Below are 25824 nucleotides of genomic sequence, written 5' to 3' on the forward strand. Positions count from 1 at the left end.
CCCCCTTCCCTTTGAGGTTTGTCAGTCTCGCAACCAATTTGTACTTCTTAATTGCTTCACCTTTTTCATCCATTCCCCCAAATCCCCTTCCATCTGACAACCAACAAAATGTTCTCTGTATTTATGAGAATGTTTCTGTTCTTCCTGTTCATTTTGTTTGTAGATTCAATTGTCGATAGATATGTATTCATTGCCATTTTGTTTGTTCATATTTTTTATCTTTTTCTTCAAGAAGATCCTTCAACATCTCATATAATAACGGTTTGGTGGTGATGAACTCCTTGAGCTTTTCCTTGTCTGGGAAAGTCTTTATATGGCTATTGATTCTAAATGACAGCTTTGCAGGATAGAGTCATCTTGGTTGTAGGTTCTTGCTTTTCATCACTCTGAATATTTCTTGCCACTCCCTTCTGGCCTGCAAAGTTTCTTTTGAGAAATCAGCTGACAGTCTTATGGGAACTCTCTTGTAGGTAACTAACTGCTTTTCTCTTGCTGCTTTTAAGAGTCTCTCTTTGTTTTGAACCTTTTGCATTTTGATGATGATGTGTCTTGGTATGGGCCTCTTGGGGGTTCATCTTGTTTGGGACTCTCTGTGCTTCCTGGACTTGTATGTCTGTTTCCTTCACCAAGTTAGGGAAGTTTACTGCCATTATTGTTTCAAATAGGTTTTCAATTTCTCATTCTCTCTCTTCTCCTTCTGGCACCCCTAAGATGCGAATGTTGGCATGCTTGAAGTTGTCCCAGAGGCTCCTTAAACTATCCTCATGTTTTTAGATTCTTTTTGCTGTTCTGATTGGGTGTTTTTTGCTTCCTTATATTCCAAATTGATGGTTTGCTTCTTGGCTTTACCTACTCTACTATTGAATCTGTGTAAGTTATACTTTATTTCAGTCAGTGCCTCCTTCATTTCTGACTGGTCTGATTTTACGTTCTTGAGGCCCTCACTAAATTTGCTGAGGTTCTCACTAAGTCCATTGAGCATCCTTATAAGCAGTGTTTTGAACTCAGCATCTGTTAGGTTGCTTATCTCCATTTCACTTAGTTCTTTTCCTGGGGTTTTGTTCTGTTCTTTCATTTGGGACCTGTTTCTTTGTCGCCTCATTTTGGCTGCCTCCCTGTGTTTGTTTCTGTGAATTACTTAATGAGAGGTATGGGGCTAGCTGAGACCAGAGGCTGCTTGTTTGAAAGAATTTAGGAAAACCTGAAGAAGGATCCAAGACAGGCCAATCCTATGATTAAGCAACTGGCAACAGCTTGGGTGGGCCTGAAAGTTGGGTGGGGCAGGGCCTCAGGGAATCATCAGGTCGGGGCAACCAGTGTGAGCCATGTTGCTGGAGTCCCTGATATGATGGCTGTCTGCCACCCCAGGGAAGGGCTCACCAAAGGAACAAAGGCCTCTGTCCCAGAGAAAGCCCCCTCTCCAGCCCTCGCTCCAGTGCCAAACAGCTCAGTTCTTCCCTGTATGTCTCTGGTGCCCCTCAAGCTGCCTCCCCTCCAAGCCGAGAGGGAGAAAGTCCGAGTAAGTCCTTGTGTGGGCCCTTTGAGGAGCTGCCTGGGGCTCCAGCCACCAGCTTCCCTGAGCCTCAGTTCCCACTGGTTTTTCCAGCCAGAAGTTATGGGGACTTTCTCTGCCTGGCACTGGAACCCTGAGCAGGGCACCTGGTGTGGGACGGGGACCCCTCAGTCCTCAGGGAGGACCTTCCCAGCCGAAGTGTCCTCCTGATTTTTATCCGCCACACGTGGGTGTCGTGCCTCCGCCCCTCCTACCAGTCTGGATGTGGCTGCTGCTTTAATTCCGTAGTTGTAGGACTTCCATTCAGCTCAGTTTCAGGCAGTTTTGAATGATGGTTGTTCTGTAGTTTAGTTGTAACTCTGATGTGGTTGTGGGAGGACGCGATACCATGTTTACCTACGCTGCCATCTTGACCGGAAGTCTCTCATCGATGTCTCTCTCTCCCCCTGTCTCTAGTGTTACTGAAAAATCCAAGTTTGGCTGGTCATCACTATAAAACCAATAAATACTGAGAGACAGGGCTGGGTAGAAAAGACTTCCTGACCTGGATTATACTTTTAGATGAGAGATAGAATATAAAAATATCTTCCCTGGTCCTTTGTCAGTGAGACAGAGATTTTAAACTTTACAAAGCAAGCCTGAATTATTAATATCTTTAGATATAAATGAAGCCACACAATGTGTGATAACAAATATGTCTAAGAATAAAAGATTTGTCATCCTTGAAAAAAAACCACAAAGTTCTAATAAAAATCCAGGAATATTTACTGATCTCTGTACAGAGCCTTAAGGCACACATTGTGTGAGAGGAATAGAGTGTAGATACAGACTCTAAAGCCCTTAAGTGTCTCTTAATAGATTATTGAACATCCATTCACACTGTACTGAGTGACCAGGTGACTTTAGAAGATTGAAAAAAGTGAACGTCACACATCAATGTACCTTTTTTTTTTTTTTATCCTCACCTGAGGACATTTTTCCATTTATTATTCAGATAGAGCGGGAGGGAGAGAGGAAGAAAGAGAGAAACATCAACTTGAAAGGGACACATGGAGTGGCTGCCACCCACACCAGGGCCAGGGACAAACTGCAGCCAAGGTACATGCCCTTAGCAGGAATCAAACCCGGGTCTCCGTGGACCACAGGCTGATGCTCTAACCACTGAGCCAAACCGGCCAGGGCTCAACATACCTTTGACACACACCAGTATACCTCCAATTTAGAAGTTCTCAAAATTGTGCTATTGGTTCCAGAGTTGTGCAAAATTATACTATTACTCATGTAATTTATAGCTGTCATCTTTGAAACTGTGTGCAAAGTGAAAAATTATTAAAAGAAATAACCAGATTTTTTAGTGAGCTGAGGAATTGTTTAACAGTAACTTTGTCAAGATCAAAGGATAAAATAGCTGACAAAGTGTTTTATTACGTTCAGAACATGACAAAATTTTCTTCCTAGCTTATAATTTATGGAGGCAGAAAACTGGGTCAGACAGTTCTAGCCAATAGGCCTTCCAGCAACTCTCAAACAAGCTTGGACTGGCATCTAGGTACTGAAATACACATACATGCTTTGTGGAAACCACAAAGCATTTATTGGAAAACTCATAAAAATTCTACAAAAGTATCTCCTCTAAAACTTGGCCCTTTTGAAGATGCTCAACATATATTTTATCCATGCTCTACATTGATTTATTTTGTTTTTGTTTGTTTACTTTTTTAATCTGTTGTTTGGTTAAACTGGCTTTCTGAGGTAGTGTTATATCTCTATGGCAATATGGAGAAAATACCTAGTTTATTTTGTGAAATTCAACAACAATCCAGAGATTCAAGACCTCATTCTCATCCCAATTTGTCACTTTATTTTATTGCTCCAAAACTATGGCTTGTAGAAAAATAAATACAGTGTTAGGGACGTTTACCTGCATGACATAGAGGATGCCTTGATGATTTCTAGCTCTCAGATAAAACCTACCCTTCAAGATGGCAGGATATATAATAGCACATGAAACATGTTCAGCCAATGAGTAGTTTAATTAACTAAAAAAGTTTCCTGTCGGTTTCAGTGCCAAATGCAGGAGATCTGAAGGAATATATAGTAAATCTCTGCCTTCCCTTCTTCACCTCCCTTCTACTGATAGGATAGGTTTCCAGTCCTGGAGATTCTTAAAATCCTCTCTTCATGGATCTCAGCCCCATCATCCACAAGGTTTTCCTAAGACTTGTCAGTGTCGGATGCTTCACAGTCTGAGCTCACACACTCCCTGGGAAAGACTGGTCTCCTCCTCTTTCATCAGATGAATGATCTCATTGTACAGACGATGAGGAGCATCCAAACCCCAGATGAAATCCACATGCGCCCATTCGGGAATGTTCTTGTGGTAGATGAGGTTGTTCACTTCGGAGAGCAGTGCTTTCACGTCATCTGGATTTGAAAGCCAGTCCTGACCTCCCGTCCACATTGCTATAGGGACTGTCATGTCTCCAACTTTGTACCTTACAGGAGTTGGCTAGGGGAAAAAAAAAATCCTAACTGTAGATTACATTTGGACTTCCAAGCTCATAATTTACATTTCGGATAAACACACTAAATCAGACGTGTGCTGTGATGAAAAATGCACGAGCACTGGAGCCAAGCAGATCTGCACTTCGAGTTTCTGTTCCAGCCCTACTTGGAGGTAAAAGTACTAAACCTCATTGAACCTGTTTCTTCAACTGTGAAATGGAGAGATCTGCAATCTCTTAACTAGGTTAAATTAGAAAACATGTAAATTGCCTAGCACTTCAAGCATTCATTTTTAATTCCTTTTCTTCCTATAAATAAATATTTTACACATAAATTACCTTGGAAAGAATTTCACAAACTTCTCATGAGGCCAGAGTTAGCAGTATTCTATAGAGAAAGGCAAGAGAAAGAAACCTACTGAGAAGGCCTCTGCTCTGAGTCTTCACAGAGATTTTCTATGGCAGAAAGTCCTTGAAACAGGCCCAGGTTGACGGTCTCCAAAAACACGGGGAGGTAAGAGCCACTGGAACTCAGGTAGTTTGAACCAAGGGAAGGTATAAGTTAGATCCCTGCTCTAGTCCCCCATCACCCAAGGAAGGGTGTCTAGGATTCTTAATTCTTGAGAACTTCTCTTATTCAAGTGGTGCTATGTAATCAGACTGGCTGGCTGAGCCCTTGAGGTTAATCAGCACCCAGAACTTCCCACAGAAATGCTGGGGCCCATTTCTTACTTAGAAAACCTACCCTGGAGCCAAGGTTCCAATCCAGGCAGTCTTTGCATTTTGTGACTTTCTAAAAATTTGGAGTTGTAGCTTGTGATATTGTAATTTACAATAACAAATATATACTTGCTCTTCATCCCCATTTCTGGCGCAGAGCTCCTCAAGCCCTTAGTTAAGGATCTTGAGATGAGATCACACTTGGTTAGGGTGGCCCTCAGTCAAATGGCAAGTGTTCTGCTAAGGAAAGAGCAGAAGGCAGGGGAATGCCATGGCCATGTAGGCAGAGGCTGAGATCGGAGCGATGCATCCACAGACCAGCAACCACCAGAAACTAGGAGGGAGGCATGAGGCCTGGGACAGACTCTCAGAGACTCCAAGGAACCCACCCTGTCCAAACCCCGATTTTAGACTTCTGGCCTCCACAACTGTGAAAGGATAAACTTCCATTGTTTTGGTCATCACCAGCTCCCCACCCCCCAAAAAAACACACCCTTAGAATTTACTAAGTGATGAGAGCCATAAAGGTGTCTTTTGTTATATTAATGAGGTGCCTTGGAACCAGATGGAGGCATCTAGTTAAGCATGTGATTAGATGATTGGGACTTCCTGTCCCACACCTCCATACCTCTTGGGAAGGGAGAGGGGCTGAAGGTTGGGTTCAGTTGCCAATGGCTAATGTTTTAGTCAATCACACCTATGTACTGAAGCCTCCGTAAAAATCCAGAAAGCACAGGCTTTAGAGAGCTTCCAGCTTGGTGACCAAGTGGAGATATGGGGAGAATCATGTGCCTGGAGAGGGCATGGCAGCTCTGTGCCCCTTCCCATGCACCTTGCCCCAGGCCTCTCTTCCATCTGGCCTTTTATAATAAACTGATTATCTAGTAAGCAAAATGTTTCTCTGAGTTCTGTGAGCCAATCTAGCTAATTAATCAAGCCAGAGGAGGTTGTCATGGGAACCTCTGATTTATAGCCAGTTAGTCAGAAGTCCAGGTAACAACCTGGATCTGTGATTAACATCTGAAGTGGGCACTTTACCTGTAGGATCCGACACTATCTCAGAATTGAGTTAAATTGTAGGACACCCAGCTGGTGTTCAGGGAATTGCTTGTTGGTGTGGAAAAACTTCCTACGCACAAACATCAGAATTTGATCATCAGAATCACCTTTTACAGCCTAACTTAGATAAAAAAGGTTGGAACATTCTATGGAACCAGTAATGTTTTTTGTTTGTTTTTTTAAATCATATTACAGGTAAAAAGACTGAATTGAATTCAGGCCAATGCTAAGTTTCTGTGATTCTATGACACCTTTTTGTATGTGTGTTTTCTCTTCCTTCCCACCACCAGACCATTTTCTGGTGCCTACTTTGCATGAGTGATTCTTCTAGCATTCAAGACATTAAATGTTGAAAAATTAAAATGATTTTGGAACTGGAATGCTTTCTTTAAAGAAATGCTTTAGGGCCCTGACAGTTTGGCTCAGCGGTTGGAGCGTTGGCCTGCGGACCAGAGAGTCCCGGGTTCGGTTCCCACTAGGGGCACGTACCAAAAAAAAAAAAAAATGCTTCAGGAAACAGTGAAGACGGGATTTAAAAAAAAGGAGGAGCAGATACCTTTGATGGAGAGTTTGCTATTCGTGGGCACTACAGTCTGTCCGATTCCCTAGCCTTTTGTATCTAGACTTGTACAGAAATGGATGTTACATGTGATATGAGACTGTCAAAGACTTGCTGTGTCTATTCTGCTTTCTCCAGCTTTAAATGTGTATGGTCAATGTTTACATTCACATACGAGCTAATTAATAATCTTCAGTGAAGAGTTTATGCTCAGAAGAGTATAAAATCTACTTCTGATTCTATACATTTGTTTTTATTTTTATTCTATAGCATTGACTAGACATTTTCTTAGGGAATATAATAACATTTTAAAAAGTATTTTTTACTCACACCCTGGCCGGTTTGGCTCAGAGGTTAGAGCATCGGCCTGCGGTCCAGAGAAACCTGGGTTCAGTTCCCGCTAAGGGCACATATCTTGGTTGCAGTTTGTCCCCGGCCCTGGTTGGGTCATACAGGTGGCAACCACTCGATGTGTCTCTTTCACGTCGATGTTTCTCTCTCTCTCTCTCCCTCCCACTCTATCTGAACAAAAAATGAAAAAAATATCCTCGGGTGGGGATAAAAAAAATTTTTTTTTTTTACTTCCAAATCACAGAATCATCACAAGTGATGCTCTAGTCCAATACTTTTTAAAGATAAAGAAATTGAGGCCTGAAGAATCAAAGCGGCTTATCCATGATCACAAAGGTTGATCACATAGAGGCAAGACAAACAGTATCCTCACTTGCCAATCAATTCTTTTTCTTTATGCAGCCAGTTTTGGTTTGGTTTGTTTTTTATAATTGAGTTATAAGATTGCATTGTATTGTGGAATGATTATCACAGTAAGTTTAGTTAACATCCATCCCCACACATAGTTAAAATTTTTTTGCTGGTAATAGTAACTTTAAAAATCTATTCTCAGCAACTTTCAAATACCATGTAATACAGCATTATCAACTATCGTCACCATGCTATACATTATATCTGATGACTTATTTATATTATAACTGAAGTTTGTACCCTTTGACCCTTCACCCACATCGCACCCTCACCCCTATCTCTGTCAACCACAAGTTCATGTTCTTTGTATTGTACCATGAAACAACCTCACCCCTGCATTTCTCATTGGTATTTTTGTTTTGTTTTTTGATCCAAAAAAGGATTCTTCGAGTAGTAGCCGCCACAAACCACACACTTCCCCTCCCCACCTTGCTCCTAAGAAGCCCAGTGCCTCCTTCATGAAAACAGCCTTTCAAAAACGTTCTCCCCCGCCACTGCAAAAGCTAAGCTGTGGCTAAGCTGTGAACTTGCCCATTTGCAAATGATGTCAAGCCCAAACTATTATTTTCCACTCACATTCTCGTATTTTATTCCGATCTCTACATAAACTGCCAGTAGAACTTTCCTCACCTGCACTTTAAAAGGGTGGCATTGATTTTCTTACCTGATTGCCTTTCTCCAGATTTTTGGTCTCGCTCCCCCAGTCAAACGCCCGGAGTTCCCCAGAATTCGCTGCCTAAAAGGAAACAAAAATGTGCATGGCATTCTGAAGGATGGCTGGATACCAGCGGTGGGGTGTTTGTGTGTGTGGTACCAAGTCTGCAGCTCGGGGGCAGCAGAGAGCAAAGGCTGAGGCTGGCTTCATTCAGCGTTGGGATAACCTTCAGGAAAGCACGAAGGCCAGGAGGAAGACCCCTTCATGTACCCTTCATGTACTGCAGAAATACTTGGCCACCGTGTTACACAGCTCCGGGGAGGGCATCCCCACAGAAGTTGGCTTAGAGGGGTTTTCTGCATAACCATGTAAGCTACAAGGGAGAGCTCCCCCTGGTGACTCCGGGAGACGGTGACCAACACTTACTCCAATTCAGAAGTCTTTCGTTTTAATTATAATCTCTCTCTCTCTCTCTCTCTCTCTCTCTCTCTCTCTCTCTCTCTCTCTCCTCTTTCTACACACACACACACACACACACACACACACACACACACACACCCCCCAATGACCATACAAGAACAATTTCACTAGATTCTAAATTGCTAGAAAAACAGAGAACGGATAGGACCAATATTTATGATTTATAGATACTATCACTGTTCTTAAAACTCTCTGCTTGAGTTAAGAGTCCCCATTTTTAAAAAAACAAAGTGGTATTTTTAAAAATATGTTTTTATGCCCCCAGAAAAATAAATAAAAATATGTTTTTGTGGATTTTTTTAGGGAGAGAGAAATAGAAACATCGATGTGAGAGAAAAACATCCATTGGCTGCCTTCTGCATGCCCCCCATTGGAGATCAAACCCACAACTCAGGCATGTGTCCTGACCAGGAATGGAACTAGGACCTCTCAGTCCATGGGACTCTTAATGGGAACCTTGTAATATTATTAGATTCAGTGCTTCTTCGATTGTGAAAGAATAATTAGCACTCACATTGTCCTTGACTCGGTTCTGAATGTCATACTTCAGCCCTGCCTTCCGTGACTGTGATTGAGCCTTTCCCTCCTGTGTTGCCGGGGTAGTGTGTGGTCTTTCCCTCCTGTGAAACCCCTTTGGGTAATTAGCTTCTGCCTTAGCATTTTGTAACTACTTGACTGTGCTGCTGGACAAGCCAAATATTACCTTCTTCAGCCTCCTTTTGAGGTAGCTAGAGACAGAGAAAGTGTCACTGGGACCATCTGAATTCACATTTTTAAGGTCCACCAAAGATGTCTGTGGGCTATTCCTTTCCTCCCATCTCCTGAACAGTGTCAATGTTCTAGATCACATTTCATCATGTAATAAATGTGAAATAACCCCTGGTCTGTCAACAGGACATTCTTTGACTATTCCAGACAAAATGCACAAAGACACTCGGAAAACTACAAATTCAACTTTCTCACCTGGCTCCAGTGGAGGATGTTTTGCACAGACGTCCCGGCCAGAGAATGAGCGACATATACATTTGCTCGGCTCTGTAACAAAGCATGAGTGGTTTGTGGGACATGGAAAAACTCACAAGATATGCACTTTGTCAAGATCAAATCTCCAGGTGTCACACTAAGAAATGGGAACATCATTCAACTATCAACAGTTATCTATGAAACAGTAATATACACACGCACATAAACAAACATGCCATTAAATGTATCCCTTGGGCACTATATTTTTCATCTGAGGATGGCTTACCATTAGATATTTGAACTTTTTTTTTTCTTAAATCTTACTATGGTAATTAAGGATGACGGCTCTAGAACTGGCCTATATTCAAATCATAGCTCTGACATTTAATCTTTAGGTGGTTATGGGAGTTATTTAATCCACTAAATCTCAGCTACTAAGCTGTATAGTGGGAAAATTGATAGTATCTGTCTCATAGGATTATTAACCTGGCAATAATAAATGCTTATCAAATGGTAGCTATTAATCATATTATTTTTTAAAAAGAAGAAAAAGGCTCTTTAGGAATTAAAGTTGTGTTCTTCCAGCTGCCAGGGATGCTGCTGGCCCAGAGCTCTCTGCTGTGGGTCCTCCTTGGGGGAATGTCCCAGGTGCAGAGAGCTGTCTTGCCCAGTGTATCACCCAGTATTGGCATCATCTGCATTAAATGACTGGCTGGTGTAGGGTATAAAAAACCAGCCCTCTCCCTGGCTGGGTGCACAATGGTTAGAGCATCGGCCTGCGGACCCGAGAGTCCCAGGTTCGGTTCCCACTAAGGGCATGTACCTCGATTGCAGTTTGTCCCCGGTCCTGGTTGGGGTCGTGTGGGTGCAACCACTTGATGTGTCTCTCTTGTATTGATGATTCTCTCTCTCTCTCTCCCTCCCCGTCTCCCTCCCTGCTCTATCTGAAGATAAATGCAATAATGTCTTCGGGTGAGGATAAAAACAAAACAAAACAAAACAAAAAAACAGCCCTCTCAAGACCTCTCACCCTCACTTAGGATAATCTCGGAAGGGTCATCTCATCTTTAAAATTCCTGTAGATTCAACCAAAGTTCCCATTAAGAGTGCATTACAGCTGCCCACTAATCTCCATCTCAGAGTATGCTTACTGGGAACCCACACGGTGTCAACCCATCAACTGGTACCTATGCCTAAGCCAAATTGAAACTCCCAGACATCCTATCAAAGGACTTAAACTATAAACCGGAAGGACCCAAGAAGCAGAAAGATGAGGTGGATACTGCATGACAGTTCTCTCTTTTGACCACTGGGTTCTAATCACTTTTTTCATCTGTTAATTCACTACACAAAGCTGCTTTCATATCCCTTCTGTGAAGTTAATATCTAACAATGCCCTTAGGTTAATTAACCCAACCTCAACCCATGTTAAAGCATTTTCTACATATTAGTATAATTTGGAGAAAACAGAATTGCTAAGATTACATTTCTCTAAGTCCTTACTAGCAATAGCTCACCTTCAAAGAGGGAGACTAATAACTTCTAGTTTTGCTTTGGGAAACTGAGAATTTACTATGTTCCCACTTACCATGTTCATGTTTTGGGTGTTAAATCCTCCCAGGAGTAAAATAATACTGCTACAAATCTGATCGATAATCATCTGGCCACAAAGGTAAATATAAAATTGGCGGAGGAATCTGGTCTGGTACAGAAATTCTTTCCTGCCAAACAATCCCTGTAAAAATAAGAAACAAGATAGTAGTCATTACATTACAGTTAAACAGAAGTGGCTCTGATTGACAAGTCTAAATCTTACCTTACGGGGCGGGATTCTCGTACACAGACAAGGAATTTGCTGAGGGGTCACATACCTTGATCATCATATGTGGCAGCAACAAAAATTTGGTCCCAGGGCTTTTTGCATGTTTAATAGTAGCTATGGGTGCTAAGGCAAAATACATTTTTATTTTCTGAGCCAACTCTGGCATGGTGGAAAATGCAATAAAGCCTGCAAGAGAAGAAATATGTCAGCGTGGATACTGAATATCCTGGAACTCATAAAATGCTCATTTTACTTTTGTCAAGCTATTTCAGTAATTATTTGTGATTGTGTCTTAACTCTTCCATGAAATTATAAGTTCCTTGAGGGGTAAAAAAAACAGCAGCAGTAAAAACTCCTTTGTGTTCACTCTGACATCTAGCTTATTTGATGTCCAGTAGTAGGTTCTCATTTAATTGTTGAATTAAATTATTGAGTCCAAGAATGTGGTCTTTGAGAACATATATATTGAGAGGTTAACTATATGCCAGACACTTTGCTGGTGATTTTCATGGTTCTTACCTCACTTAATTCTCAAACTTTTATGAAGTATTTTTAATAAATCTCTACAGTAAAAAAAGAGAGAGAATTAGAGAAATTGCCTTCTTTATTGATAATAAGCATGTTCTGTAAAATAATGGATATAGCAAGGTTTTGCTGGGGTTTTTTTGATCCCTACATGTTTTGGAATGCAACTTGTAATGAAACATAGAAGACAAGTTGTCTAGTGAACCAGATTCCAACTCTTATTTTTGCCATAAACTTGTTATGGGACACTAGTTAAGTCAGTCTGTGCCTCCGTTTCTATACCTGTAAAATGGAGTCAAATTCCCCAAATCACCACTGTACAGGGATTATTTGTGTGGAGCATGTGGAAGAAAAAGGCTATTGTATAAAGCCAAGGTATGGTCACTGGAAATATTATGTGTCTATTTCAAAAGAGCCTGTACACTCTGTCTAGGCTGATGTTTGCAGTTTGGGGAGACGGAAGCTGGGTAGAAAACAAACAAACAGAACACACTGGTATCACATGACTTCTGTCTAGTTCCCAGAAGGTGAGTGAGTATCAAACAAGACTGATTCTTTCCCTTCTTTTCTCTTCATGTGAGTAGGTTTGCCAGCCATGAGCAAAGGCAGGCAGGAGAGTGACCTATTAGTTCTTGCTCTCCCAACTGTGCCATCAGTATGATTGGGTTGAAAATACTTTAAAATGCATTACTATATTCAGCTTAATTCTAACTACATAGAACTCCCCTCAAATGTCAATCCTGGGAACTCTAGATAACTTCTCCCATCAATACCTCTCTTTATGTAACACAGGTTCAAGTTCTCTATATTAATAGCTGGTTGACTAACATAATAATCTTGTGCTTTTTTTTTTTGCCACTGACATCTTCTTAGAGTAACCTTTGTCTTCAGATCATGTTGAACAATTTTAGTATAGAAAAAAACTTTAAGACCTCTGGGAATCAGAGTAGAAGCAGACATAAGACTTGAACTTTCTTTCTGTGAAGTACATGCTGAGACATTGCATCATTAAGGTCAGTTAATGTTACTGAAAAATCCAGAAAGGAAAATGTGAAATTCGCTAGAGCATTAATTAAAAATGAACCAACTAAAATTGTACCCTGAGTTCCTGTGAGTCCTTAGAATCCCTTACCCTAGTCTTCAACTTTGGGTTTGGCTCAGGGTGAAGGTAGACAGGTCCTTTCAGCCCCCTCTCGAGAACCTTCTTCTCATGGCACATACTTGTGCCTCTCCTGATCTGCCTTTCTTCTCATCTAAGCCAAACACATTTTTCCTGTTGACTTGGGTCTAATGCAGGGCCAGGATAGCCAGCCTCCACTCCTATCTTCCCAAGTGGGTGATCTGTATCCTCTGGGGCCATGAGTTTCTCACAAATTCATCTAAAGCAAAAGGACACTAGCATGTAATTGCATACATTGGCGTTAGAAGGAAAAAAGAGAGACTTGAGTCAACCCCCATCAGTGCTGTGTATAGTATGATGACAATGCTTAGTTTTTATTGATTGCCTATTATGTGGCAGACACTGACCTCAGGGTTTCATTCATTTGACCTCAGTGCATTTACTGAGAGCATACTATGGGTCAGGAACTGCTCTCACAGCTGTGTTTTAGACAAAATCCTTGCCTTCGCAGAGCTTATATAAATCACCATGTTGAATAGTCCATCATCTCTAACATCCCTAAGAGGGAGCTATTGTCCCCATTTTATAGATGTGGAAACTGAGGCCAGAAGGGTTAAATAATTCATCTAAGAGGTGGTAGAGCCAACATTTGAATACATATCAGTCTGACTCAAAGGCTTTGCTCTGCCTCCAGAGGCCCCCCTCAGTTGCACTTCCATTTGAAGTGTGAGATGACTTATTCCAGGCATAGCTGTACACCACATGCTCACATTTCTTCTGAGTATACAAACCTGTTTTCCTTTGAACCTACCGATAGTGGTGCCCTGTGAATAGCCGACATAATAGATCTTTTCCTGGCCCGTTTTCTGCAAAATAAAGTTTATGACTGCAGGAAGGTCAAACCTAGCCATCTCATCATAACTACAAGAGGAAAAGACAAAGTTATATGAAAAATTATAATCAGAAACAAGCAGAAACAGCCCCCAGCATTTACAAACAAACCCAAGAGCTTGTTACTGTGCCCCTTACAACACTCACAACGAAATTGTTTCAAACCTGTGATGCATGGGTGCCTCTGAGGTCACAGGCTGTTAGCAAACTACTATTTTCTGCAGATGTTACTACTAATAATAATCTTTAATGAATATTTCCTGAGCACATGACCCACCTCCTAGGAGAGGTGTCCTGTTACTCTGTTAGCAGAACAGCACAGGGTCATGCAGATGCATTTATAGGAAGAGTATTAAAGATGCTATGGCCCCTTCTCTGATGAAACAGATAAAGAACAAGTTGAATGTCCACAGGTAATTTAAATAAAACTATTAAAAGTCTTATGTAAGACTGTGAGAGATGTGTTAGTAGAATTGATAGTCTCTAAGTCTTAATAGTTTTCTTATATCTTTACTGTTGTCTGGTCTCATCTTCTCTGGGGGGTGCCAGTCCTTGTCATAATTCACACAAGAGTTAGTCCCAGGACATCCATCTACTAGGAAATGGACATACACTTCTCTCATTTCAGTCTCGATCACCTGACACTGACCACCATTCTCACTCCATTCACCAGCCCCAGTCTTCTCCTTGGGGAAGTTAATTTTCCCCACTACTTCCCCAAAAGAATCACTAGTCAATTAAGACAATTTGGGAATATCATATTTGGATATTGATGAGCCCAAGTAAATTTCCCAAACACCAGAGGCCATAAATTTTTACCCAGTTCTTCCAAAGACATCCTTGTCCACCTCCTCTCTCAAGATTTTTATATACCTGAAAGCCCAGAACTCATCTTGGTCTACGGAGAGGGTCTCATGTTTCTGAGACCAGGTGTTTCCTCTGCTGTTCCCCAGCCACACATCGAAACCAGCGTCTGCCAGAATGAAGCCCAGGCTGTTGTTGGGCAGGTTGGAGATCCAGTTGCTAGCATCTCCAAGCAGGCCGTGCTGCAGTAACACCACAGGCTTGGAACCTACACAAAAGAGAATTTCAACTGTGGGAAATGTTCTCTACCTTTCTTGTTATCCCCTAATGTGCAAAGGCGTTCAATTGTTGATTCAGCTGCTTTCTAGCTTGATTATCTTGGTTAGTTACTTAACCTATAGGTAGGTGTCTTCATTTCCTCATCAGAAAAATAGAATTTTTTTATGACTAAATGAAATAGTGCACAATGCCTGGCACAGAAAAAGAATCAAAGTTGATTTTCCATTGTTGTTTATGTGTAGTTATTATTACTAGACTTGTCTGGGCACCTGAGAGGATACTGAAGTGTCCTAGGAGGTAGTATAACATAATAATTAAGATAATTATATATAACAATCATATCTATTATATATTAATAAGAATAAAATTGTTATGTATTTATATTATGCATATATTGTAATATAATACAGTACTATATTATATAATATAGCTTTATATATTTATATTATATTATATATTACTACATTACTATATTATTTGTTATAAGTAATGTTATACATTATATGTTATATATAATTATAAGTGTATATATTAATGTTTTGATAGAAATAATTATATAAATACTATGTATGATTATTGATATTATAATATTAATTATATATAAATATAAATATGTGTATATGTAAAAATATTATATATTCTGCCCTGGCTGATTTGGCTCACTGGTTAGAGCATCAGCCCACGGACCGAAGAGTCGTAGTTCAATTCTGGTCAAAGGCATGTACCTCAGTTGCAGTTTCGCCCCTGGCCCTGGTCGGGATCATGCAGGAGGCAACCAATCAATGTGTCTATTTCACATCAATGTCTCTCTCTTTCTCTCTCCCCCCCACCTCTGTATTTGAAAATGGATGGAAAAATATCCTTGGATGAGGATTTAAAAACATTAAACAAATATTATATATCCTAATATATTAATATTATACTGTATATAATTATATATTATTTATAATTATTAATATTATAATATTAACACATACATATATTTGTCTATACTATATATGTAATGGTTTAATGGCCATGGGTGCTTCATTTGCAGGAACTCCCAATGTTTAAACATGGGAGGATTTGAGCATGAAAATAAGTAATGATAATAAAATCCTATTAAATAAATTAAGAATGCATGAGTCAATATTGATATCAATAAAAATGAATAAACAAAGAATTAGGGGAGGAAAAAAAGCTCTTATTTACAATATAGTGCCAAGAAATATAGAAAAACTTAATGGCATTATAAAATTATCAATGGATACTAAAATTAGTGGATAAAGTTAGAAGAGACACAGGATATTTACATATCCCAAAAGTATCTCTTCATAAGTATTTATTAATTATAAAGGGAAGAATAGTAATTCTATGATAGAAAAATGTGGCAGACACAGTCTTAACAAAGTGATCCAAGTTAATATCACCCAGTAGTACTGAATCCCTAACTTACACCACTCACAAATAATAACTCAAAATGAATTAAATACTGAAATACAAGACCTCTATACTAGAATAAAACATAGGGAAAAGCACCTTGACATTTGTCTTGGCAATGTTTTTTGGATATAATACCAAAAGCACAGACAACATGAGCAAAAATAAGCAATTGCTACTACATTAAACTAAAAAGCTTCTATACAGAGTGAAAAGGCAACCTATGAAACAGAAGAAAATGTTCACAAACCATATATCTGATAAGGGGTTAATATCTAAAACTATAAGGAACTCATACAACTCAATAGCAAGAAGACAAACCCTTCAACTTAAAAATGGGCAGTTTCTGAATAAACATTTTGCCAAAAAAGACATACAAAAAGCCAATTGGTACAAGAAAAGGTACTTAACATCACTACTCACCAGGAAAATGCAAATCAAAATCATAATGAGAACACCTCACATTTGGCTTTTATCAAATAGAAGGGATAACTAGTGTTGGTGAGAATGTGTAGAAAAGGGGATTTTTGTAACTATAAATGGGAAAGTAAATTGGGAAAACATTCATTAGGGAAAACAATATGGAGGCTCCTCCAAAAAACAATTAACAGCAGAACTCTCATATGACCCAGCAATCTCACTTCTGGGTGTATATTCAAGGTAAACAAAATCAGTATTTCAAAAAGGTATATAGACTCCCACATTCACTGCAGCACTATTTACAATAGCTAAGATATGGAAACAATTTAAATGTCTGTCAAATGACGAATAGATAAAGAAGATGTGGATAAAGATGTGATATATTTTGATATATATATATAAAACCTTGACTTCACATTTTAAATAAGCAATAAATAATGTGAATTCTGCATTTACTTAAGACTGTGGCCAACCTTCAGTTTTCTTAGACTGTGTAAATAAAACCCTGTTATTTCAGTTCTTATCTAACCTTTCTTTACAGCTTAGAGAAGTCTGCTTCAGGGGAGAAAGGACTGCTTGATGCCAGCTGTGAGAATCCACAGATGTCCACAGTAAATCTACAAATTACTGTTTGAAGAGAGAGAAAGAGTGCTGAAATGAGGGAGAGAAGCTCCAGAAGCTGCAGATTTGCCCTCCTTCAGCCCCTCCCTTTCCTGTGCTCCCCTTTCTCAGGAGATGTGGTGATTTACGTTTTCCTTCCCCTGATCTCTTTGTTCTGCTTTCCCTCTCCATCATCATAAAAGCCTCTGCCTGCCCTGAGATAAAAAAGACAGAATTTTGAGGACAGGAGTTCCCCATCTAGAGATGCTGGCATTTGAATAAACCTCTTTTCTTTCTCATCAACACCTGTCTCACGAGTTTGGCTTCCATTGTGACAAGGAGCTGAATCTAGGTTTGGAGATATATATATATATATATATATATATATAATTATTATTATTATTTCTCCATGAGAAAGAAGGGAATTATATCATTTTTAACTACATGGAACAACCTGGAGGGCACTATGCTAAAAGAAATGAGTTAGACAGAGAAAGATAAATACTGTATGATGTCACTTATGTGTGAAATTAGTTGAATTCATAGAAACAGAGTAGAAGAGTAGTTACCAGGAACTGATGGGTGGAGGAAATGGGGAGATGCTGATCAAAGGATATAAGTCTTAGCTATAAGATGAATAAGTCTGGAGCTCCAATATATAGCACGGTAACTATAGTTAATAATACTGTGTAGCATACTTGCAATTTGCTAAGAGAGTACGTCTTAAGAATTCATTCTCTCTCTCTCTTTCTCTCTCTCTCTCTCTCACACACACACACACTCACACACACACACACACACATACACACACACAAAAGGTAACTATGTGAGGCTATGGGTGTGTTAATTAACCTGAAATAATTATTGCACAATGCATACATGTCAATTATACATCACTAAAGCTGAGGAAAGACACAAAAAAATTTAAGCTAATGTTGCCAATATAGAAATAAGCCATTATCATGTGCTTCATAATGTGCTGCACTGGGACAGACACCACTTCATTTTTTGTGGTATTCCTGCCAAAATGTATAACCTGAATCTCATTGTGAAGATATAATAGACAAGCCAAAATGAAGAACATTGTATAACATAACTGTCCAAAATGCTTCAAAAATGTCAAAGTCAAGAATACCAAAGAAAATCTGATGAATTTTTTAGCTTAGAAAGGAGACAAAGAGACAACCAAATATGGTGTGTGATACTGGATTAGATGCTTATTGACCAGGGTTGGGGGAGAACAGGAGGGGGTGGTGGGGTTATAAATGACTTTGGCACATTAACAAAAATTGAACATGGACTATGGATTAGATACCAATATCAATCAATCAGTTAAAAAATTTCCTAATTTTAATAAATGTATGGGTGAAGGGGATCAGGATACCACCAACCCCTGCAAATATGTAGTTGTAGAATAAGAATTATTTTGTGTTGGAAGCATTTGAGTTCCTCAAATTCCTTGTCTGCCTAAAAACAGAGCCTCCCCAAAGAAATCAGTTGTCATATATTCCCTCCCCTGAAGCAAATCTAATCTTCTCATCTTAGGAGAGGAGAAGTGAGCACAACTGGACAAACATTGTCACAAACTATCTTATCTTCCATCTATTTCCCCAAGGGCCATATATCTTTCCAAAACGTCTCTCCCTCCATAGGTGCTCTTTCTCCCTCTCTCTTTTCCTTACTGAGTCAGTTATAAATGCCCCCAAATCTAACCACCCTTGTGAGTACTCATCTCTGTGTGCTCCCCTGTGTCTGCGTGATACCTTGCTAATAAACCTCCGCTTGTTTCTCTCTTGTCAATCATGCCTTTGTTAGACTAATTTTCAAGGCCCCAGTTGGAGAACCTAAGACAAGCAGGAGAAAAAGTTATTTTGTCCTCCCCAACATTAAGAAATATTTAGGGGTTATTGGGCATGATGTCTCAAACTTAATGTCAAAGAAATTTGAAAAAGTAGAATGAAACAGAGAGGAAGTAACTGGGGACACAATGTAATTCACAACTGGTAAATGAGGATGAAGGGTATATGGTAGTTTCTTGTAAAATTTTTGGAAACTTTCTGTAAATTTGAAATTATATTAAAATACAATTTATAAAAATATCAGTAAGGGGATAAAGAATTAAGGGCATGAGAAATTCTAACATGATAAATAAATTAAGATAAACATTATTTTTTTACACTGGCAGGTAACACTAAAAGAGTAATAAAATGTTGCATCTTTAAAGGGTAAAAACATTATGCTCTTGATAGGACTTTTGAGGCTTAGATCAGATCATGAATGTAATGTCCACACCATGTACTGGGTTTAGAGGAAGATGGTAGTGAAGGGAAGCTTTGCTGTTGTTATCAGTGCTACAATTTTTAAAAGCAGTTATTCTCTGAGCTCCAATGTCCTAATTAACAAAACAATGATACACTGCCTACCTCACAGAGTTTGAGGTTTAAATGAGATACTGTGCATTCAGCATTCAGCATGCTTCCTGACCTCTTATAAAATGGTAGAGTATTCATTGAACTGATTCCCTGTGCAGTCTCCCTATAGACAGAGGCCTTTCTACAGCAAACTTTGTGAATCCATTTGCCTCATTTTATACCTCTGGGGAAAGACCACGAGGGCTGCTAGGGCAGGACCAGGAGAACAGAATGGAGTTATTTTCAGGTTTTCCTTTATGTCTGGTCATCGAGTTCATTCCCTTAGCCCCCAGGGGGGTGACCTCAATATGATGTGATCAAACCAAGGAGGATCAATGCTCCTCTTTGAAATTCTCAGGACATTTCCCATGGCTGGGGCCAGCTTGGCTCTAGCTGGAGAAGTTTGTACTTGTGGATCACTTAGTGAGAGAACCGACTTATAAATGATCGGTATCATTTTGAATATCCTCAGTCATGAACTTTCACTTAAATTAGAGCCAATAGTTGAATGTGTAAGGACTAGTCTTAAAAAAGCAGTCACTTTTTAGGATGGCCCAGCCTACTTTCTCTGTTGATGTAAATGTTTGAAGCTAACAATGACTATCTGAAAAAAAAAAATTTTTACAGAGGCTTTTTGCCACACGCTTATAGACATTGTTTAGTTGTCTTCAGTATGAATTTTAATGGCCGTCTTTTTGAAGAGATGATGGAAATCTTGCTTTCCTTTAGTGCTCACAGATTTCCTCATTTTGGAGGCCAGTGGAAGCTGCAGGAACAACATCAGCCACCGGAGGGGAGTATTCTGCACCGACTGGACCAAAAAGGCTGACACCTGGAACACCAAGCTCTTCCTTGGGCAATGAGTAAACAATGCAAATAAGCAGAAGGTGAGAAAACGAATTCCCACGCACACGAGCTATCTCCCCTGAGCTTAGGAGCTGACACAGTCACTGCACTGCTTGGCACAGCTGTGCCTGGTTTACCCGTAAAAATTTGTGGTGCTAGTGAAAGGTTACCTGTGTCTCCAGGTTATTTATTTATTTTTATCTTCACCCGAGGACATTTTCCATTTAGGTAGAGTGGGAGGGAGAGAGAGGAAGAGAGGGAGAGAGAGAAACATCGATGTGAAAGGGACACATCGAGTGGCTGCCACCCGCACAACCGACCAGGGCCGGGGACAAACTGCAACCGAGGTACATGCCCCTAGCGGGAACCGAACCCGGGTCTCTCTGGACCGCAGGCCGACGCTCTAACTGCTGAGCCAAACCGGCCAGGGCTATTCATTTATTTATAGAAAATTAATTTATCCATTCCACATATACTTATTGGTACCTACAATGTGGTTAGCACTCTTTTAGGCACTGGTTATAGCCTTGATCAAAATAGGTCAAGTCCCTGCTCCCAAAGAGTCTCTATTCTGGTTGAGGGGAGACAGATCCACACACAAGAAAATATCTACATATCTGGTGGTGTTAAGTGCTATAAGAAAAATTAAGAGGGATAAAGGGCTAGCCTTCAAAAGGTGGCAAAGAGTTGCCATATTGAATAGGGTGATTAGGGAAAGAATGTGATAGAGAGGGTCTGAAAGAAGGGCTGGAGCAAAATGTAGATATCTGATAAAACAATGTTCTACGGGGAGAGCTGTAAGTTCAAAGGCACTGAGGTGGGACAGTGCTGGACATCTATAAGGTACAGCTGTGCCGCTGGTATTTTTTAAAAAGCTGGTTTACAAAAGGCTACACAAGTATAAATTAAAATAAAACAGGACCCCGAAGCTTCTTTATACCAAATGCCGATGGCATTTGCACAGCATTTCCTGGTCCAGGAACAAGAGCTATGGTGTCCCATAGATCTTTATTTTCATGCAGGTTTCGCAACATACTAGCAAGCATTGCATAGACTTTTGGGGCAGGTTACTTAACCTCTCTGTGAGTGGCAGTTTCTTAGACTTATTGTGAAAGTTACATGAGACCAATGCAAATAAAGCCCTTAGCATTTTACCTGGCATATAGAAAGAACGCGATGAGAAATTACATCATCTGGACTCATGACAGATAGTGTGATTGCTGCTATAGACATAGAGCTAGAATAGTAAAAAGAATAGCGCCAAATAGAGATGAAGAATGAGCACAATTTAATGAGAAATGAAGGTGAATATTTTAAAAGCCAGCAATTGCTGAAAATCTCATATGCAAAAAAGGGAGGGTTATATAAACTATGGAAACATGTACCAACAATTAAAAATGTACAGAAGACCTCGGTGAAAATCTGGGCAACATCTTAGATATTTAAAATGCTGTTTCGTTGGGGAATGTAGGGCGTACAGTGATTGACCTGGTCTTTTCAAGAGAACATCAATGGATATTCTAGAACATCTATATAGGAGGGGTTTGGAAATGGGTTAACTGCTAAAAGAGGTCAAGAAATAGACTTTTCTTGAAGATATATTTTTTTGAAAAGCAAACACTATATTTATTTGAGATAATTGGAGGTGGAGGTGTGGTGATGAGGATTATGGAGAAAATGAAATTATTTTTTGGCCTGAACAATAAGCCCCAGTCAATACCCATAACCCAGATTCCCTTTTACATACTTGAATCAGTAGGAAGTTATTACGCCATGCTGGGGTGACATAGGGTAAACCATACCTGTCTTCTTAAAGTGAGCTAGGCCTTGAGGAATTCTGTTAACAGAAAGGATATACCCATCTTCTGTTGTGACTTCAAATTCCTCACAGGGATAGCCTTGATGTTGGATGATTTCGCTCTACAGAAAAAGCATAATTTCTTTTGAGTTCAATTCTGTAAGGCTTATAGTCTCAATCACCCCAAAGTAAAAAAAAAAGAAAGAAAGAAAAAGAGTTCTTGATGCTGGAAGACATAAACATAAGGCTTTCTTTACTTTAGCTAATCATGTTTTCTCAGAAAAATTGGCCGCCCTTCTGCAATTCTAATTTTTTAAATCTTTACTGCAGAGAAGGGACTAGAACTGTGGTTTTCCAAGTATCTACCTTGGACCAAAAACATCAGCATCACTTGGGCACTTGTTACAAATACAAATGATCAGTTTCCACTCAAACCTACTGAATTGGTAATTCTGAGGATGAGGCCAGGAATTCATGTTTTAACAAGCTCGTTAGGAAGTTTTGATGAGCTCTAATGTTTGAGAACCACTGGGTCAGAACACTGATTCCAAAACCTGGGTGTGCATCAGAATTGTCTGGGGCGCTTAAACATACAAATACCTGGACCTGCTTTGGGTCAGGGATCAGGTAATTCTAATGCAGCCACTGGAGCAATGGGGGGCACTTGTCTTATGAAAACAACTGGGCCGTACATTTTCTCCGTTGCTTTTTGGCTCTAAACCCACAGACTCAAGAGCAGTAGTCATTAACATTTTTAGGTCAAGAATCCTTCAATGAATTTGAGGGCTTTCAAGTTTTTGTTGCCTATGTATGACCCCTGGTTAAGGACCTCTATTCTATGCAGTTATTACATATAAAACTACAGAGGTCTCCTAAGTATTCTCACTGTTCTTGCCTGTTGCCATCATCTAGAGGAGGGCATTATTTCTGTCAGCTGCCGCTTTAAAAGGAACAAAAGAGGAGAAAGCGCGGTGCCAACTGCCCACTGTAGTATATAAGACAAAAGGGCATACTAGTTAAGGGAAAGGCCCTGGGCCCTATTGCTTGAGTTTCAGTCCTGGCTCTAACACCAAAACACAAACTAGCTTTAAGACTGTGGGAAATTTACTTAACCTATCCCCATTCTTCAGTTTATTCATTTGTGAATTAGGTATACCAATGATTTATACTCCATGGACTTACTGTAAGAAATGTAAAAAGGTGCCCTGGCCGGTTTGGCTCAGCTGTTGGAGTGTTGGCGTGCGGACCAGAGAGTCCTGGGTTCGGTTCCCGCTAGGGACATGCACCAAAAAATACATGTAATATGGAAATGCACAGATAACACTAACTGGGTACCCTGGCATATAGTAGGTACTAAATGAGCATTAGCTACTACAATCATTACAAATCACCTCCACCCTTTTAACTAACTTCTATTTATCATTCAGACTTCAGGTTCAAAAACCTTTTCTTCAGAAAAACTTTCCTAAATTGCCGGGGTTAGGTTCTCCCTATTTTGTGTTTTCTTCTTTGATCTCACTGTCCTTGTAAGTAATAATGGAGTGTCTCCCTTCCCTACTGGATTGTAAGCTTCATGAAGTAAGGGCTTTGATATTCTTAGATCTCTCTGTCACCTCAGTGCATAGCACACTATCAAGGGCCTAATAAGTGTTCAGTTAACACTTACTAGGAAAATACATAAATGAAGTCAATTCTATACCAAAATATAGGATAGATCATATCCCTATAAATCAGTATACATAGTCAAACCCATTCAGACCCGAACCACATGATTCCATTTCATTTAATTTATAACAACTATCGTATGAATTTCCTATTTTACTTTGCCTCTCCATGCATAACTGCTCAATGCCAGAATCCAATCCAAAAAATATTAGTTTCAGGGCTCCTGAAGCTCCAATACTGTGCATGTGCTGTGCACACACGGTCGGTGATGCTCAGGAAGACTGGCTCTGCCCCTAGCTCAGGAGATTCCCTTCACCCAGTAACCCAGAGGAATTGGTGTGGGACCTTCTCAGGGTCAGAAAATGGCTCCTAAGGATCTACACCAATTTGCTAACAATCTGGAAAAACCACCAAAAGACAGTCAATCCTTAGAATGAACAAAAGAAACCTGATATTTGGCATTCTGTAGATTCAAAATGTTTCTATGACCTGTCAAAGTTGTATAATTCATTGAAAGGAAGCTTCTGTAACAAGGGCCTTAAATCTGTATTAAGACAAGTTAAATCTATGAGAAATCCATGGATCATGAACACTGCACACAGGCATCCCATTCATCCAGAGGTAGCTTCTACTTCTCACCTGGGAGGGGTTATTGCATGCTGGTTGCAAGTATATGTTCAGGCAGGCCTGCTTATAAATTATAGCTCTACCACTCACTGGTGGCGTGGCCTCATTTAAGTTGCTTAACTTCTTTCATTTCAGTCCTTAATTTGAAAAATGGGGATGAGCATACCTATTGTATAGGACGGTGAAGATTAAGTGAAACCAGTATTTCTGCAGCTTTCATGACAAGATCTGCTGTGGAATAAGTGTTATGATATGGCAGACACTATTAAAACACAACTAAGAACTTGAAAGTAGGCCAAAAAAAAAAAGATTTGGTATACCTAAAGAGATGTCACATCATTCACAAATTTTATTCACAGAAGATCCCCTTTAGCAATCTTTAGGGTTCATTTATTTATTATCTGTTAACAGTGATCAGTCAAAAATAGAATGACAAGAATACATTAGAATTACTTTCAACAATAAAGATAAATTAAGAAAACAAACTAAACAAAACAGAATACATTAGATTGGTGCAGGATGCTACTAGAAGTAGTGCCCCAATACTAAGGAGTGAGAGGTAGCACCTTTCTAATATGGGAGAAAGTCTAAAAAGAATGAAAAGCATAGACAAAATGGAAATAATGGAGGGTCTGGGCTTGGCCGATGATAATGCCATGATTTCTCCGCTCATAGAATAAATCTAAGAATTCAAGAAAAGTTAAATTGTGTTTAAAGCCCAAAGGGATTAAGTCATTCACTTAGGGCAACTGAATTTGTTTGCAGAGAACCCAGTCCACTCACACTCAGTTTAGCACTTTCCAGTACAATTTGCTAACTTATGACTGCTCTGCTAGCAAAATCGGCACCATATATAAATATAACATATAATACAGGTAATACACATATGCAAACATTAACATGCAAGGCACTCCATTCCCCCCAACACTTTATGGAAAATCCAAACTTACAATATTCATGAACGCTTCTGGGTCCACATCTTTAGTCGGCATACGTACTGGATTCACATTTCTTTGCAACAAATGCGTCACCAGAATCAGAAGCCACATCTCAGTTCTGTGCGAAACAATCCATTCTCTTGACAAGATTTTTGACATTTCCCAACATCTGCATTTATGTTTTCCTGGTAATACAACAACCAGTTCTAAAGTCAGAAGAATCTATAGGTTTAAAAACACATTTTCCAGCTGTAATTCCTTCTTGAAATTCTGGAGCAAATGAAATAAGCTCGGTGGATAGGAATGAAAGAACACAACGTTGGGATGGAAACATTGACTAGGATGTCCCAATACCATATGACTCCTCCCACGCCCTTATAGAACTTCCAGCCACCAATCCTTTAACTTGAAGGTGTGTAGAACTTTCTTTGATGCAACCTGGAG

General features: G+C 39.7%; 1 protein-coding gene across 1 annotated transcript; it reads right to left on the reverse strand.

The window, feature by feature from the left end:
• Positions 1–3658: 3658 nt before the first annotated feature.
• Positions 3659–25700, reverse strand: LOC118632393 (lipase member M). The gene is made up of 9 exons (XM_036265469.1): positions 25393–25700; positions 22155–22272; positions 14447–14645; positions 13494–13603; positions 11087–11223; positions 10804–10950; positions 9216–9287; positions 7782–7853; positions 3659–4022 (listed from the first exon to the last, which is right to left on the reverse strand). The coding sequence occupies exons 1-9, from the start codon at positions 25537–25539 to the stop codon at positions 3753–3755; spliced, it is 1272 nt and encodes a 423-aa protein (XP_036121362.1). The 5' UTR covers positions 25540–25700; the 3' UTR covers positions 3659–3752.
• Positions 25701–25824: the final 124 nt, after the last annotated feature.

Source organism: Molossus molossus, unplaced genomic scaffold, assembly GCF_014108415.1.
Source record: "Molossus molossus isolate mMolMol1 unplaced genomic scaffold, mMolMol1.p scaffold_m16_p_17, whole genome shotgun sequence".
Taxonomy (NCBI): domain Eukaryota; kingdom Metazoa; phylum Chordata; class Mammalia; order Chiroptera; family Molossidae; genus Molossus; species Molossus molossus.

Excerpts from the sequence above, each read along its gene's own strand:
- LOC118632393 (XM_036265469.1), bottom strand. The coding sequence starts at position 25,539 with ATGTCAAAAATCTTGTCAAGAGAATGGATTGTTTCGCACAGAACTGAG. Across the intron at positions 10,951-11,086 it reads TGCCACATATGATGATCAAG|GGATTGTTTGGCAGGAAAGA; the intron begins GTATGTGACCCC and ends TTATTTTTACAG. Across the intron at positions 9,288-10,803 it reads ACACCCAAAACATGAACATG|AGCCGAGCAAATGTATATGT; the intron begins GTAAGTGGGAAC and ends GCTTTGTTACAG.